Here is a 17,049-nt window from a genome sequence, read left to right on the forward strand (position 1 = left end):
GCACGGCGGGGAGCGATGGTGCACGCAAAGACAACACATCCAGTGACACATGTGATTCCAGGTTTCACATGTGATTCTATACAACAGGAGGTGCAACTCCAGAGCAAATAAAATCATGGGAGACCCCTTCCACCCCTGCAACGGACTGTTCCAGCTGCTACGGTCAGGCAAACGCCTCCATTGCCATGCGGTGAAAACGGAGAGGTTGAGAAGGAGTTTCTTCCCAGAGGCCATTCAGACTGTAAACACCTATCTCACCAGGGACTAACTCTACTGAACGTTTTTCCTTCCATTATTTATTATGTAAAAGAATATGTGTGTTATGATTGTGTTTATAATTTGTTTGGTTGTTTTTTTGTTTGTCTTTTGCACAGAAGTCCGTGAGCATTGCCACTTTCATTTCACTGCACATCTCGTATGTGTATGTGACAAATAAACTTGACTTGACTTGACTTGACAAACCTCATCCTCGAACAGTCGCATTCTTCAGGTCTCTTTTTTTTCAGGTGACCCCTGACCTCTCGTAGATTCTTTATTTTGGTTTGGAGGGTTTCAATCTAAGGAGAAAGGTTAAGTGAGGATTACCGGCTTACAGCATTAAATCACCAAGATCAAGCTTTCGTGCCGTGCAGTTTGCAAACCGCACTGTGCAAAAGGTTGCGATACATTTCTGTCTATTGCATTTTAAATAATATATCGTGTCTGGGACACAATTAAAAAAAAAAATGAAACATTACATTCTTCAGCAAAGCAGCTTGCAATACAATGGAACTAATATTGATTTCTCGAGCTTCAAATAACCCTTATATCCCCTCTCTCTCCATCCCACCCCCACCCAAGTTGTGTACGAGCTTCAAAGTCTTCTTGTTGAGTCTCATTGTCAATAACTCGTTTTCACCTAGCACACCACAGCAAACAATGGCCTGTATCATTGTTACTTTTTTGCATATCTTTCATTCATCTGTTCTATATCTCCCTACATCACTGTCTATAACTCTTGTTTCCCCATTCCCCTTATTCTCAGTCTGAAGAAGGGTCTCCACCTGACACATCATGTATTCCTTCTTTCCAGAGATGCTGCCTGACCCTTTGAGTTACTCCAGCTTTTTATGTCTGTCTTCTATATAATCAAGCATCTACAGTTCCTTCCTACACATTACATCTGACAAAAGTTTGGTTTAATTTAATTCATTGGTTTTATTTATATAAGATTCATTTAAATTTTTTTTTTAAGTTTTACGCAATATTATTCCAATCTTTACATTATGCATTGAAGATCGACACAACAAGCTGGAGTATAGGGCCTGCCCCACTTTCACGACCTAATTCACGACCTCTGCCGTGTTTGCCCTTGACTCATACTCGCAGCATGGTCGGAGGAGGTCGGAGGAGGTCGTAGGTACATCGTAGAAGGTCGTGATGTTAGTCGTAGGTACTCGTGGCATCAAGTAGGTCGGGGCGTTTTTTCTAGCCTGATGAAAAATGGCCACGAGTAAAAAAGGTTATGAATTTGGTCGTGAAAGTGGAACGGGCCCTTTACTCAGCGGGACAGGCAGCATCTCTGGAGAGAATGAATGAGTGACATTTCTGGTCGAGACCCTTCCACGTTACTTTCAGGATTGATTCTGAGAACTTTGAAAATATTGACATTTTTCAGTGATAAATTTCAAAGTGACCTAAGTTGCTACTTATTTCTCTGTTACTAACCTCGTGGTCGATATGTAACTTGTGATCCTTCCATGCTTGAAGTGATTTGTACAAATCATCATCACATTGCACAGTGTCATTAGCCAATATGAAGCACCTATAACAAACCAGAACAATTATTTGTCACAGAGTCATAGAGTGATACAGTGAGGAAACAGACCCTTCGGCCCAACTTGCCCACACCGGCCAACGTGTCCCAGCTACACTAGTCCCACCTGCCCGCATTTGGTCCATATCCCTCCCAAACCTGCCCTATCCATGTACCTGTCTTAACTATTTCTTAAATGTTGGGATAGTCCCAGCCTCAACTATCACCTCTGGCAGCTTGTTCCATACACCCACTACCCTTTGTGTGAAAAAGTTACCCCTCAGATTCCTATTAAACCTTTTTCCCCTTCACCTTAAACCTAGGTCCTCTGGTCCTCGATTCATCACAGCAAGAGATTCTGTGTATCTATCTGATCTATTCCCCTCATGATTTTATACTCCTCTATAAGATCACCCCTCATCCGTGCATTCATATTATAGTGTATTGATTATGTTAGCTCAAAGGTAGGCAGTAGCATTGCTGCAACATGTGCCACTGTGGTATGGTTTAGTTTAGTTTAGAGATACAGCACAGAAACAGGCCCACCGTGTCTGTGCCGAACTGCGATCCCCGTACAGTTCTTCTTCTTCTTGCGTACGGCGTGCACAGCCTAAAGTTGTAGGACAACTTGTTCTATTTGATCTAACTTGATTGTGCACGCCAGGTTGATTGCATTCGTCGAAACAGGGCGCACCACGTGAAGGTTGCAATCTCCCCCCCCCCCCCCCATACACTAGCACTATCCTACATGCTGGGGACAATTTACAATTTTACCAAGCCAATTAACCTACAAACCTGTAGTTCTTTGTAGCGTGGGAGGAATCTGGAGCACCCGGAGAAAACCCACGCGGTTCACGGTGAGAAAGCACAAACTCCGCACAGACAGAACCCGCAGTCGGGATCGAACCCGGGTCCGTGGCGCCGTAAAGGCAGCAACTCTACCGCTGCGCCACCTTGCCACAATGGTCTTGGCATCGTGTTTGGCACAGGTATTGTGGGCCGAACGGCCTGTTCCTGTGCTGTACTGTTCCACGTTAAGAAACGTATAAACGTGAAATGGTCGGACTAATAAATAAAGAGGGGAACCTGCGGCAACTTACTTGTGTGTGACTTTGATTGAAGTCGGCACCATTAGTTCGTTACTGTTGCCGGTGCCGCTGCTTTCACTCATGTTCTCGTCTTCCTCGTCCACCACGTCGTGTCGCTTGCTCACGTTCTTCGGCACAACTGGGTCGAACCCCTCGTCCAGATCCAGGTCATAAACTTCTCCCTCCAGTTCAATGGACACAGAACGGATTGACCTGTTGCGTATGTAGCTCTGCTTAAATTCTGAAACCATCAAATAAAAATATAAAATGAGATTGGACGGAGAGGCGCCCTGTTGACATCTCCCCAACAACCCCCAGCGACCTCTACAGGAGCGCCGGGGCAAGCATCTTATCAGGAAGCATCGCAACATGGTTTGGGAACAGCTTCGTCCAAGATCGCGGGAAATTGCCGCAAATTGTGGACATAGCCCAGACCATCACACAAACCGACCTCCATCTACACTTCATGCTGCCTCCTATCCAAATAAGTGATAGGAGCAGAATTAGGGCATTCAGTCTAGTCTGCCATTCAATACACAATAGACAATAGATAATAGGTGCGGGAGTAGGCCATTCACCCCTTCGATCCAGCACCGCCATTCAATGTGATCATGGCTGATCATCCACAATCAGTACCCCGTTCCTGCCTTCTTCCCATATCCCCTGACTCTGCTATCTTTAAAATATTTACATCACAAATCATGGCTGATCTATCTCTCCCTCCAAACCCCATTCTCCTGCCTTCTCCCCATAAACCCAGACTCCCGTACTAATCAAGAATCCATCTATCTCTGCCTTAAGAATATCCATAGACTTGGCCTCCACAGCCTTCTGAGGCAACGAGTTCCACAAATTCTCCACCCTCTGACTATAGAAATTCCTCCTAATCTCCTTCCTAAAGGATCATCCTTTAATGCTGAGGCTATGACCTCTAGTCCTTGACTCTCCCACTGGTGAGAACATCCTCTCCACATCCACCCTATACAGGTCTTTCACTATTTGGTTATTTTCTATGAGGTTCCCCCTCATCCTTCTAAACTCTAGCGAGTACAGACCCAGTGCCGTCAAACGCTCATCATATGTTAACCTACTCATTCCTGGGGTAATTCTTGTAAACCTCCTCTGGACTCTCTGCAGCACCAGCACATCCTTCCTCAGATATGGTGCCCAAAACTGCTCACAATACTCCAGATAGAGCCTGACCAGCACCTTATCAAGCCCCAGCATTACATCCTTGGAGGCACAACCCAAGTTTCCAGAAAGGGCTGCTATTTAAGGCTGTTTTATCAAAAAAATCTTGGTAAATAATTCTTGCCAACCTTTCTCTGTTCTGATATATGACGAATGAATGTTGCTCTTTTCCATGCAAGCCCCTAGGTGTCACTAGAAGGCAGCAAAACGGAGCCAAATGTGAAGGCCCATACTCGTCCATCACAGGGCGGCATTAATGTGCAGCTGGTGGAGCTGCTGCTTCAACAGTGCCAGAGATCCAGATTCGATCCTGACCTCGGGTGCTGTTTGTGTGGAGTTTACATGTTCTCCCTGTGATCCTCTGGGTGCACCGGTTTTCTCCCACATTTCACAGATGTGCGCATTATGTTAGCATTCATAGCAAAATGATTTGAGTATAGGAGCAGGGAGGTTCTACTGCAGTTGTACAGGGTCTTGGTGAGACCACACCTGGAGTATTGCGTACAGTTTAGGTCTCCTAATCTGAGGAAAGACATTCGTGCCATAGAGGAAGTACAGAGAAGGTTCACCAGACTGATTCCTGGGATGTCAGGACTTTCATATGAAGAAAGGCTGGATAGACGGTTTGTACTCGCTAGAATTTAGAAATTGAGAGGGGATCTTATAGAAACTTACAAAATTCTTAAGGGTTTGGACAGGCTAGATGCAGGAAGATTGTTCCCGATGCTGGGGAAGTCCAGAACAAGGGGTCACAGTTTAAGGATAAGGGGGAAATCTTTTAGGACCGAGATGAGGAAAACATTTTTCACACAGAGAGTGGTGAATCAGTGGAATTCTCTGCCGCAGAAGGTAGTTGAGGCCACAGTTCATTGTCTATATTTAAGAGGGAATTGGATGTGGCCCTTGTGGCTAAAGGGATCAGGGGGGATGGAGAGAAGGCAGGTACAGAATACTGAGTTGGATGATCATATTGAATGGCGGTGCAGACTCGAAGGGCCAAATGGCCTACTCCTGCACCTATTTTCTATGTTTCTATGTGCGGGTTTGTAGGTTAATTTGCCCTCTGTAAGTCGCCCCTAGTGTGTTGGGAATGGATGAGAAAGTGGGATAGCATAGAACCAGGGTGAACGGGTGATCGATGGGCAGCATGGACTCGGGGGGGGGGTCAATATGACCATCACAAAAAAAAGCTTTTCACTGTACCTCAGTACACGTGACAATAAACTAAACTCATGCTCGTGAATGAAGGTCATATTCTGCTTAAGGAGCGTAAGAGCTTGCTCAGTCTGAAGGAAATGCTTAGCCTGAAGAAGTATCCCGGCCCGAAACGTCACCTATCCATGTTCTCCAGAGATGCTGCCTGACCTGCTGCCTGACCTGTCCCACTTTCCTGAGTAACTCACGAATTCTCCCGAGTTTTCCCCTTGATTCAAACTCGGAAAATTACGGTAATAGCCAGCCGTAGGTACTCGGGGTTATTTTATATACTCATGGACATTTTTCAACATGCTGAAAAAACGTCCCGACTTACCTGATGCCCCGAGTACCTACGGCTGGCATTACGAGCCGCTACGAAATATCTACGGACTCCTAAGGACATTCTCTGAGTTTGAAGCAAGGGGAAAAATCGGGAGTATTTGTGAGTAACTCAGGAGAGTGGGACAGGGGGCTTAACTCCAGCGGTTGTGTCTAGCTTAGTTTAGTTTATTGTCACATATACCGAGAGACAATGAAAAGTTTATGTTGCGTGCTAACCAGTTAGCGGAAAAGACAAAACATGATTACAATCAAGCCTTGTACAGTATTACATTTATCTTCACACTGTAAATAACTCGATTGTAATCATGTAATATTGTATTTCCGGTGACTGGATAGCATGCAACAAAAGGGAGGCAGTTGCCAGGTAGTTACCTGCCAGAGGAGATAGTTGAGGCGGGGACTATCCCAAAGTTTAAGACACAGCCAGACAGGTACATGAATAGGACAAGTTTGGAAGGATATGGACCAAACGCAGGCAGGTGGGGCTAGTGTAGCTGGGACATTGTTGGCCGTTGTGGGCAAGTTAGGCTGAAGGGCCTGTTTCCACACTGTATCACTCCATGACTCTAAAAGCTTTTCACTGTACCTCGGTACACGTGACAATAAACTAAACTAAACAGTGTACAGATACATGATCAAGGGAATAATGTTTAATGCAAAGTAATGCCAGTAAAATGTGATCAAAGATAGTCTGAGTGTCACCATTGAGGTAGATAGTAGTTCAGGGCTGCTCTCTAGATGTGGCAGCTCTGGTCTAACTCTGGGGTGAACCAGCATCTGCGGGTCTTTGTCACGATGGGGAAATGCTTACTTCTCTTGGAGAGTAGTTTCTGTTTCTGCCGGGCGGCCGGGCTCATTTTGTACCCGTTCTGCTCGCAGTCGCAGTCTCGCCCGTCAGCGGGGTAGTACTTGGACTGCAGTCGGCCCGAGCTCTTCTTGTCGGTGGCTGCAACCTCCACCACTCTCTTGCACTTGTGCAGACGAAGCTTTCCCGTGGCGTCCTCGACACACTGCCATTTCTGCAAATAATACCCACTTTGTAATAACTGCATCATGGTTTCATCAGCCTTACTTGCCACGCATGCAGCTGCACAATGACATCATTTTTGCATACATCACACCGCCATTTTTGCTGCCATTATAAATCATTAGGCCATTCAGCCCATCGAGTCTACTCCGCCATTCAATCATGGCTGATCTATCTTTCCCTCTCAACACCATTCTCCAGCCTTCTCCACATGACTCATGTCACCCATAATCAAGAATCTGTCAACCTGTGCCTTCAAAATACCCCATGACTTGGCCTCCATGGCCTTCTGTGGTAATGAATTCCACCATCAGACTTAACGAAATTCTTCCTCATCTCCTTTCAAAAGGTGCGCCCTCTTATTCTGAATCTTTGCCCTCTGGCCCTAGACTCTCTCACTAGTGGAAGCATCCTCTCCGCATCCATTCTATCCAAGCCTCTCACTATTCTGTACATTTCAATGAGGTTTAACCCCCCCCCTCCCCTCATCCTTCTCAGCTCCAGCAAGTACAGGCCCAGTGCCGACAAACACTCATCATACGTCATCCCCCCTGGGATCATTCTCGTAAACCTTCTCTGGGCCCTCTCCAATGCCAGCACATCCTTCTTCAGGTATGGGGCCAAATATAAAAAGCCAAAGGCAATAAGCCTGCACAGATCATTCCAAAGAATATCCTCTTCATCCAATGGACTGAAATACACAAGGATGGTTTTAACTGAACTTGTGGCCAGTCATATATCTACATTCACTCACACATTGGGTTGTGAACGGCAAATGACTCTTTGAAACAACAAAGTACACTTGAAATGTAATAATCGAGTGATATGACATTTTTATCTTCAACGTAACAAGAAGGACGCTCAACTATTGTTCAAAACCATTAACGGGGGATGTCAATTTGACACTGAAAACATAGAAAAGAAAAGTGCAAATATATTTTTTGTTTGGCTCATTGCAATCCGGAAATTTCGTGATTTTGAGATTCATTGTCTCTTAAGTGTAAAAGTTTGAAGAATTCTTATTTCGCATCCACGATGATCGTTTATTGCGAACATCCTCCACACGCATGCAAAATGCAATCAATAGTTCTTCAAATAGGTTGTCTCTGCCTGCATGTGATCTAGCTTGCTTTAATTTGTACAGAGCTGGCATGTTCTTCCCGTGGTTTGCACTGAATCATCTGGATTCAGTGTGACAATATGGGCACAAAATACTGCCAGAATATTTTCCCTTTGGCTTTGAGGAAAATAACTCGGATCAAAACGAACAGAAATTCAATAATTCCGGTGTCACAGGTCAGAGGGCCAGGAATGTGACAACTTCCTGGGAGTTTGCACAATGTTCCATTCCAAATGGAGGACATACAGCACGTACAGCGAGGCTAGAACTTTTTAAATATCGTCACTTTTAAAACTTTTTAAAATATATTTATTTTACAGAACCATGCGCATGACGCATTTTTATGGACGCACCTGGAACTTTTAACTTTTAACTGATTTTGGAGAGTCAAATGCAACGAAATTTCGTTCAAGGTGCACTGTGTCTAGGTGTATATCTGAATGACAATAAAGTTTTCATTCATTCATTCATTCATTCATTCATTCATCCATCCATTCATTCATCATTCATTACAGTAGGAGACGAGAGACAGGACCTGTTTGTTTAGTTTAGAGATACAGCGTGGAAACAGGCCCTTCGGCCCATCGAGTCCGTGCTGACCAGTGATCCCCCGCACACTGGCACTATCAGGTCACGGGGAGAACGTGCAAATTCCGTGCAGACAGCACCCGTAGTCAGGATCGGACCCGAGTCCCTGGCGCTGTGAGGCAGCGACTCTACCACCACGCCACACGTGGTCGATGAGTCGGTGGACAGGGCCGGTGTAGGCCCCGCTGCAGCCTGGGGCTCGATTAGATTGGGCGCCGCTCCAAGAGGCCGAGCGTGTGGGTCGGACGTGGCCGGCAGAGGCACGGAGCAGTAGTGGAGGATATCGACAGGATCGCCAAGACAGGCCGACCCCTGCAACAGGCGGTAGAGTTGCTGCCTTACAGTGCCAGGGACCCGGGTTTGATCCTGACTGCGGGTGCTGTCTGTACGGAGTTTGTACGTTCTCCCTGTGACTGCGTGGGTTTCCTCCGGGTGCTCCGGTTTCCTCCCTCACTCCCAAAGACCTTGCAGGGAGTGGAGTCCTGTGCTGTACTGTTCTATGCTATGAGGCAACTCACCACCACCTTCTCAATGGGAATCAGGGATGGATGATAAATGCTACCTTTGCCAGCAATGCCCAGATCCCATGAAAAGAAGATAACAAGGAACTTTAAATGCTGGAATCTTGAGCAAAGTGCTGGAGTAACTCAGCAGGTCATGCAGCATCAGTGGAGGGAATGGACAGGTGATGTTTTGTGTTGAGACCCGTTACTTTACCTTAGACTTTACACTTTAGCGATACAGCGTGGAAACAGGCCCTTCGGCCCATCGTCCAGCGATCACCCCATATACTGGCACTATCCTACACACTAGGGACGATTTACAGATTTACCAAAGCCAATTAACCGACAAACCTGCACGTCTTTGGAATGTGGGAGGAAACCGGAGCACCCGAAGAAATCCCGTGTGGTCACGGGGAGAACGTACAAACTACGTACAGGCAGCGCCCGTAGTCGGGATCGAACCCGGGAACCTGGTGCTGTGAGGCAGCAACTCTACCGCTGCGCCACCGTGACCACTTCTCACATTTTCTTTTAAAGTGAGTGTGGTCTGAGGAAAATATTCTTGGTTCTTGGTTATTGGTTCTTAGTCCTCCAAAATATTCCAAATGGAATTTAAACTGGAGGTGGCGGAGGGTGGACTTAACCAAAAAAAGGGTCCATGGAGAAGAAGAGATACCTTAAATGTAGTTGCGTCCGGTTGGGTAACTATGGTGGGGTGAAGACTATTCCATGCTTTAATTGTGCGGGGGAAGAATGCTGTACACATCTGTCTTGGTAGCTGGTATCTCAAATTGGATCGAGTGGGATAGGCTCTTCCAGGCAGAACCGCCTTTTTGATCACGGTCGTTCCCCTGCCAGGTAAGTGGGCCTGGGCCTCATCCATTGTCAGAGTGAGGCCCAGCGCAAATTGTAGCGGCACCTACTGGCGGGGCTGGGTAATCAGAACCCTCGTCATCGGTCGGGACTGTCACGTGACCGGGGGTTTGCTCGGGGGCTTTACAGAGTAATTGGTAGTTGGTGCTCCTTGCATCGACAGGAGCTGCAACCGTTAGTTCTAGACTATGCACCCGTTGTTTCCAGCTTTTGTTGTGTTAATAAAGAATATTTCGCTCAACCTGCCTGGTCTCATTACAATATCCTGCATTATATTCTATGGGCAAGGACATCGGTTGCTGTGTGTGAAGGGCAATTCTGTTGTGTATTTCAGAGCTTACTTTAAACAGAGTTCAAATCCAAATCCGATCCAGTCAAATAAAATATGAGTTGCCCTTCGTTCAATTCGCCAATTGTTAATGGTGTGCAATGAGATCAACCAAGGCTGATTCAATCCTGTCTTCACAAGAAGATTGTCCTGACATTTCTTTTATAACAATGTGACAGAGTACTGTTTGATCTTCAGATTTCCCGTCTGCTATTCAAAATTTATAAATCCTAAGTCCTGGATTGAAAGCAAATTCCGCTTTCTAAAGCATTCAATGTAAATTGAGAAAATAAAATGGGTCATACCCGAAATAAACTCCAAATCCCAGAGAGCGTATTCTTACACACTGTTCTGTGGTGTAATATCTGACCTGACAATGCTAACTCTTTGTGTAGGAAGGAACTGCAGATGCTGGTTTAAACCGAAGATAGACACAAAGTGCTGGAGTAACCCAGCGGGGTCAGGCAGCATCTCTGGAGAAAAGGAATAGGGGACTTTTTTGGTCGAGCCCCTTCTTAGACATAGACATAGACATAGAAAATAGGTGCAGGTGGAGGCCATTCGGCCCTTCGAGCCAGCACCGCCATTCATTGTGATCATGGCTGATCGTCCCCTATCAATAACTCGTGCCTGCCTTCTCCCCATATCCCTTGACTCCACTAGTCTTCTTCGGACTGAGAGTCAGGGGAAAGGGAAACGAGAGAGATATGGATGGCGATATAGAGAGATATGGAACAAATGGATATGCAAAAAAAGTTACGATGATAAAGGCACCAGGCCATTGTTAGCTGTGGGCTGGGTGAAAATGAGTTACAGACAATGAAACTCACCAGGACAACATTGAGTGGAGTACAACCACTAGGGTGGGGGAGGGACGGAGAGAGAGAGGGGATGCAACAATAGTTGCCAACACTGTGGTTGAACATTTCTCTCTGATATTAGAGCCAAATTGCTGAAGTAACTCATCCGGGTCAGGCAGCATCTCTGGAGAAGAGGTATAGGCGACATTTCGGGTTGAAACCCTTCTCCAGACTGAGAGTGAGGAGGAGGAGGGAATTTAAAGGCTCAGAACAAATCTGAGCCAGCACCGACGACCAAGTGGAGCCCACAATAGTCCATTGTTGACTGTGGAAGAGGTGATAACGAAGGGGTATATGGATGTGAACAGTGGAGCTAGCAGAACTAGGGGAAGGGGCAGGGAGAGAGGCAATGCAGGGGTTACTTGAAACATTGACATAGAAAGTAGGTGCAGGAGGCCTTTCGGCCCTTTGAGCCAGCACCGCCATTCATTATGATCATGGCTGATCTTCCAAAATCAGTACCCTATTCCTGCTTTGTTCAACACTTTTTCTCACAGAGAGTGGTGAGTCTGTGGAATTCTCTGCTTCAGAGGGGGGTGGAGGCAGGTTCTCTGGATACTTTCAAGAGAGGGCTAGATAGGGCTCTTAAAGATAGCAGAGTCAGGGGATATGTGGAAAAGGCTGATTGGGGATGATCAGCCATGATCACATTGAATGGCAGTGCTGGCTCGAAGGGCCGAATGGCCTATTCCTGCACCTATTTTCTATTGTCCATTGTCTATTGCTTTCTCCCCATATCCCTTGATTCCTTTAGCCCTTAGAGCTATATCTAACTTTCTCTTGAAAACATGGACCTCCACTGCCTTCTGCGGCAGATAATTCCACAGATTCACAACTCTCTGCGTGAAAAAGTTTTTCCTCATCTCAGTCCTAAATGGCCATCCCCTCATTCTTAAACTGTGACCCCTGGATCTGGACTCCCCCAAAATCGGGACCATTTTCCCCGCATCTGGCCTGTCGGATCCTTTAAGAATTTTACACGTAATGAAATGAGAGGCGGTGAGCTGCCTAAGCTTACTCTTTGTCACGCCTCTACCACTTTTCCTCTTTTCCGCTCAGTCCAAATCCTCTACCATTTTGGATCTCATATTCATATCCATCCACGTTCCAAATCGTTTAACTGGAGCCACAGTAATCACATATTGTTAGCCTTTCTTTCATTTGAAATTCACGTAATCACGGTAAATGTGCCTGAGTTAGAGAATTAATCAGGAGTGCCGGCATGTGCTTTTGTAGAAGGTTACCTCTACAATTGGAGTTTACTGATCTATTCTGCAGTTCACAGGCTTCGGAGAAGGTTTATACCTGGCCGAGCTGCTCGCAAGGTGTCTGGTACTCCATTTTCTGGCAAAGGTCTTTCACCCTTTCGTATTTAGGGAGGACATTTTCCTCTTGAATGTTCTTGATGTCGTCTCTTTTGTGCAGCAGCTTGCTGATGAAAACAAAGACACGGCGCCTGTTAGCACTATGGGTTTTTTTGTATTCCCGTGCAGCTATTGTTAAAGAGAAGTATTCGCAATCCTACCCTCTCTCCACCAGGAAGCAATCTCGCCAAACCTTGGTCTTCTTGTTTGAGTTGAACCTGGAAATATCACAAAGATATCGTCAGTAAACGGGGAACCTGTGTTTGTTTCACAGTGTCAGTGAAGCCTGTGCAGTTTAGTTTAGTTTTAAAGATACAGCACAGAAACGGGTCTTTTAGACTTTAGAGATACAGCTTGGCAAAAGGCCCATAGGCTCACTGTGTCTACGGCAACCATCACCCAGAGAGTTGTGAATCTGTGGAATTCTCTGCCATAGAAGGCAGTGGAGGCCAATTCACGGGATGTATTTAAGAGAGAGTTAGATATAGCTCTTAGGGCTAACAGAGTCAAGGGATACTGATTTTAGATGATCAGCCATGATCATATTGAATGGCTGTACCGGCTCGAAGGGCCGATTGGCCAACTCCAGCTCCAATTTTCTATGTTTCAATCATCTGTTCACACAATAGTTCTGCGTTTTGCAACTTTCTCATCCATTCCCAACACACGAGGGGCAATTTGCTGAGGCCCATTATCTTACAAACACACATTTATTTGGGATGTGGGAGGAAACCCAGAAGAAAGCCACACGTACACAGGAAGAACGGGCAAACTCCACATAGACAGCAGCCGAGGTGAGGATTGAACCTGCGTCTCTGGTGCTGTGAGGCATCAGCTGTATCTCTCTACTTCTCTCTCACTCTCCCTCTCTCTCTCTCTCTCCGTCTCTCCCTCCATCTCTCCCCCTCCCTCCCTCTCTCTCACTCTCTCTCACTCTCTCTCACTCACACACACTCTCCCTCCCTCTCTCACTCACATTCTCTCTCCCTCTCCCTTTCCCTCTCCCTCTCCCTCCCTCTCCCTCTCCCCCTCCCTCTCTCTAACTCTCTGGCATCAGTTCCACCAGCTGCGTCACTGTGCGGTCCCCAATGTTAATTCATTTTTAGGCCGGATTGAACAGAAGAATCAAAGCTTGTTGCTGATTTCAGAAGGAATAAGAGTCAGTGAATTAGCTGCCTCACCTGCTGAGTTACTCCAGCATTTTGTGTCTACCTTCGATTTTACCAGCATCTGCAGCTCTTTCATACTCTACTAAGGTCCCGTGAAAGTTGTGTTACTGCTAATTAGATTTAGTTTATTTTCCAAGGGCAATTATAGAACAATTAGACTTACCATTGACAGAAAGGGTTCTTGGATGTACCTTTTGTATTGTGTAGTTGGCATCGAAAAACCTCCTCTGTTCTTTGGACCTCCTTGACATGGTTACATTGCACCACATCTGGTTAGCTGCATACTATGCCATTACACTATTTATTTCACTTTTGAAGCATATATTGTTTAAGATTGTAGCCAGTAAAGAATCAACCTATACAATTGTCATGGAAATAAGAGAAATCCAAGGTGGTAGAATTATAAAAATCAGGGCAGCGCGGCATATAACGTGGAGTCAGTGGAACAGGAGATCAGGAGAACATTTCCACCCTATATCATCTATTTTTAAAAGAAAGTCGATATGGAGAAGGTAGAGTTGCTGCCTTACAGCGTCAGAAACCCGGGTTTGACACCGACTACGGGAGCTTGTCTGGGCGGAGTTTGTACGTTCTCCCCGTGACCTGCCTGGGTTTCCTCCGAGATCTGCGGTTTCCTCCCACACTCCAAAGGCGTACAGGCTTCTGGGCTCATTGGCTCGGTATAATTGTAAATCGGCCCTAGTGTGTGTAGGGTGGCGTTAGTGTGCGGAGATCGCCGGTCGGCACGGACCCGGCGGGCCGAAGGGCCTGTGTCCGTGCTGTATCTCTAAAAAACTGCAAACTAAAAATCGAGGAGGTTCGTCAGATATCGTTTCGTGTTCTCCCGTTAATTGTCATTCCTTAGCAGAAGCGGCCAACTTTGTCCGATTGATTTCCACACAGGGTTATTTAATTTGTAAACTTTCTTTGAATACTATCTCTCTTCGCCTTTCTTACTGCGTGATATTTGCAGAGTGCCGGCCTAAGCACAGTTTCCAGGATATAATTGCACAAAATCAACAACGCTAACCTTTCCGTGGCATATATCAGCCCTTTTATCAGCTGGAGCAATATTAATGAAAGCTGATTAAAGTAACTTCAGGAGAAGCGATTGAAAGGGCCTAAAGAATCGTAGAAATGAATTATTATTCATCTGGGGGCCTGTTTTCATTATTTTGTCCATCTGATTAAAAACCATAAATGCCTTGCAGCCTTGGGGTTTTTGTAAAGCCTAAAGTCATATTTTCAATCTTACCTCGACAAAGAGCACTTAATACAAATCTAGAAATAATGAGAAAAATCCTGCTAAAATTAATTCCTCAACGTGTATAAATTTTTCATCAATGTATTCCAACAGGGGCTCTAATGGTAAGCAGGCGTAGTCACAGCAAACGGTTGCAAATGATTCACGAACAATGGTTTCGGAGAAGAAAACAAAAAGAGCACCATGTGCTGGAGTTACTCAGCGGGTCAGGCAGCATCTCTGGAGAACGTGGGTCGGTGGCATTTCGGGCCAGTACCCTTCTTCAGACAAATGACTAAAGAAGGGTCCCGACCCGAAACGCCACCTCTCCGAGCTTTACAAAGATACTGTCTGACCTGCTGAGTTACTCCAGCACTTGGTGTCCTTTTGTTTAAACCAGTATCTGCAGTTCTTTGTTTCGACAGGAAAAATACACGACTTGACTTATTTAATAACAGCTCATGTACCTGTTCACAGGTTTCTCAGTGTCCAGCAGCTTCAGAATCGATTTGCCGTCCATGTCAGCTGGAATGTCCAGGCCTGCAATGTCCAATATCGTTGGTGCCAGATCTATGTTTAGAACGAGTTGAGGAACGCTAGGAATAAATAACAAATAGACGACGATTTCTATGGAAGTTTGCATTGATTCTTGCACCCTGACACGCAGAAGATGCCAAATAATCTGCTTTTGAGTTTGGAGATACTGCATGGAAACAGGCCCTACAGCCCACCGAGTCCACACCGACCATCAATCACCCATTTGCACTAGTTCCATGCCATGCTCCATTCACATCCTGCACACTAGGGTCAATTTTACAGAAGCCAATTAATCTACGAACCTGCATGTCCTTGGAGTGTGGGCAGAAACCGGAACATCCAGAGAAAACCCATGCGGTCACAGGGAGAACATGCAAGCTCCACACAGACAGCACCCACGTTCAGGATTGAACCAGGGTCTCATAAGGACATAATGTTTAAAGAAGGAACTGAAGATGCTGGAAAATCGAAGGAAGACAAAAATGCTGGAGAAGCTCAGACTGAAGAAGGGTTTCGACCCGAAACGTTGCCTATTTCCTTCGCTCCATAGATGCTGCCTCACCCACTGAGTTTCTCATAAGGTCATGTCATGAGGAATAGGAGTAAAATTAGACCATTCGGCCCATTAAGTCTACTCTGACATTCAATCATGGCTGATCTATCTCTCCCTCCTAACCCCATTCTCCTGCCTTCTTCCTATAACCTCCGATGCCTGTACTGATCAAGAATCTCTCTATCTCAGCCTTAAAAATATCCACTGACGGCCTCTCCAGCCTTCTGTAGCAAAGAATTCCACAGATTCACAATAGACAATAGGAGCAGGATTAGGCCATTCGGCCCTTCGAGCCAGCACCGCCATTCAATGTGATCATGGCTGGTCATCCCCAATCAGTACCCCGTTCCTGCCTTCTCCCCATATCCCCTGACTCCACTATCCACCCTCTGTATCCACTAGTCTTACTGTCTCCGACTACATTTTATCTTTGTCCCACCCCCTCCCCAGACATCAGTCTGAAGAAGGGTCTCGATCTGAAACGTCACCCATTCCTTCTCTCCAGAGATGCTGCCTGGCCCGTTGAGTTACTCCAGCAATTTGTGTCTATCTTCGATTTTAACCAGCATCTGCAGTTCTTTCTTGTACCCTGTTGCCGAAGGTGCTCCTCAAGTTGACCATTGTGTCATGGAGGGGGTGAGCTGTATTGTCCAAGATTTCGCTAGACCTTTGGTACACGTGACAATAAAAGATCCATTGTACCGTTCTCGCACGTTTTATCAAAACCTGCTTTTACAGATGCTGACTCGGGGAATCTTCATGTGGAGTTTGCAGTCTGCGTGTGCCAGGAGTTTGCTTTGCCCTGCATGACCAGGCCCTGTAAGCCCTATTCAGCTCAGGCTCACAAGGTCTATCTATCTTCTATCTTCAACGCAAGAGCATCTGAAGCACTTACACCACATGCGTTACTGGTGAGAGTTGGATGTGGCTCTTATGGTTAACGGAATCAAGGGATATGGAGAGAAAGCAGGAATGGAGTCCTGATTGTGGATAATCAGCCATGATCGTATTGAATGGTGGTGCTGGCTCGAAGGGCCGAATGGCCTACTCCTGCACCTATTGTCTATGTTTACTAGATCAATGGACTGGGTGTAAAACTGGAGCCTTAATAGTTTAGTAGTTCAGGTCAACCTGTGTGTCTGGCTCATGGGAGGGTCATAATGCCATTGAAATGAACTAAAACCATTATGATCAACTTTAACCTTCCTTATTGGCCCCATAGCAGAAGCGTCCAGGTTGTGGGGCTGGAAACTGGAAGTATCCCGAGCTAA

General features: G+C 45.9%; 1 protein-coding gene across 3 annotated transcripts in view; it reads right to left on the reverse strand.

Moving 5' to 3' along the window:
- Window positions 1–17,049, reverse strand: part of LOC129707488 (extracellular sulfatase Sulf-2-like) — a 146,802-nt gene that overhangs the window by 18,803 nt on the left and 110,950 nt on the right. For all 3 annotated transcript variants that reach the window (XM_055652545.1, XM_055652544.1, XM_055652546.1), the window contains exons 8-14: window positions 15,156–15,284; window positions 12,438–12,494; window positions 12,218–12,344; window positions 6,425–6,632; window positions 2,896–3,124; window positions 1,708–1,804; window positions 463–557 (exon numbers count right to left, since the gene is read on the reverse strand). In XM_055652545.1, the coding sequence (XP_055508520.1) occupies window positions 463–557; window positions 1,708–1,804; window positions 2,896–3,124; window positions 6,425–6,632; window positions 12,218–12,344; window positions 12,438–12,494; window positions 15,156–15,284 (942 nt within the window). The remainder of the gene's footprint in view (window positions 1–462; window positions 558–1,707; window positions 1,805–2,895; window positions 3,125–6,424; window positions 6,633–12,217; window positions 12,345–12,437; window positions 12,495–15,155; window positions 15,285–17,049) is intronic.

The sequence above is a fragment of the Leucoraja erinacea genome, chromosome 21 (assembly GCF_028641065.1).
Source record: "Leucoraja erinacea ecotype New England chromosome 21, Leri_hhj_1, whole genome shotgun sequence".
Classification (NCBI taxonomy): Eukaryota; Metazoa; Chordata; class Chondrichthyes; order Rajiformes; family Rajidae; genus Leucoraja; species Leucoraja erinaceus.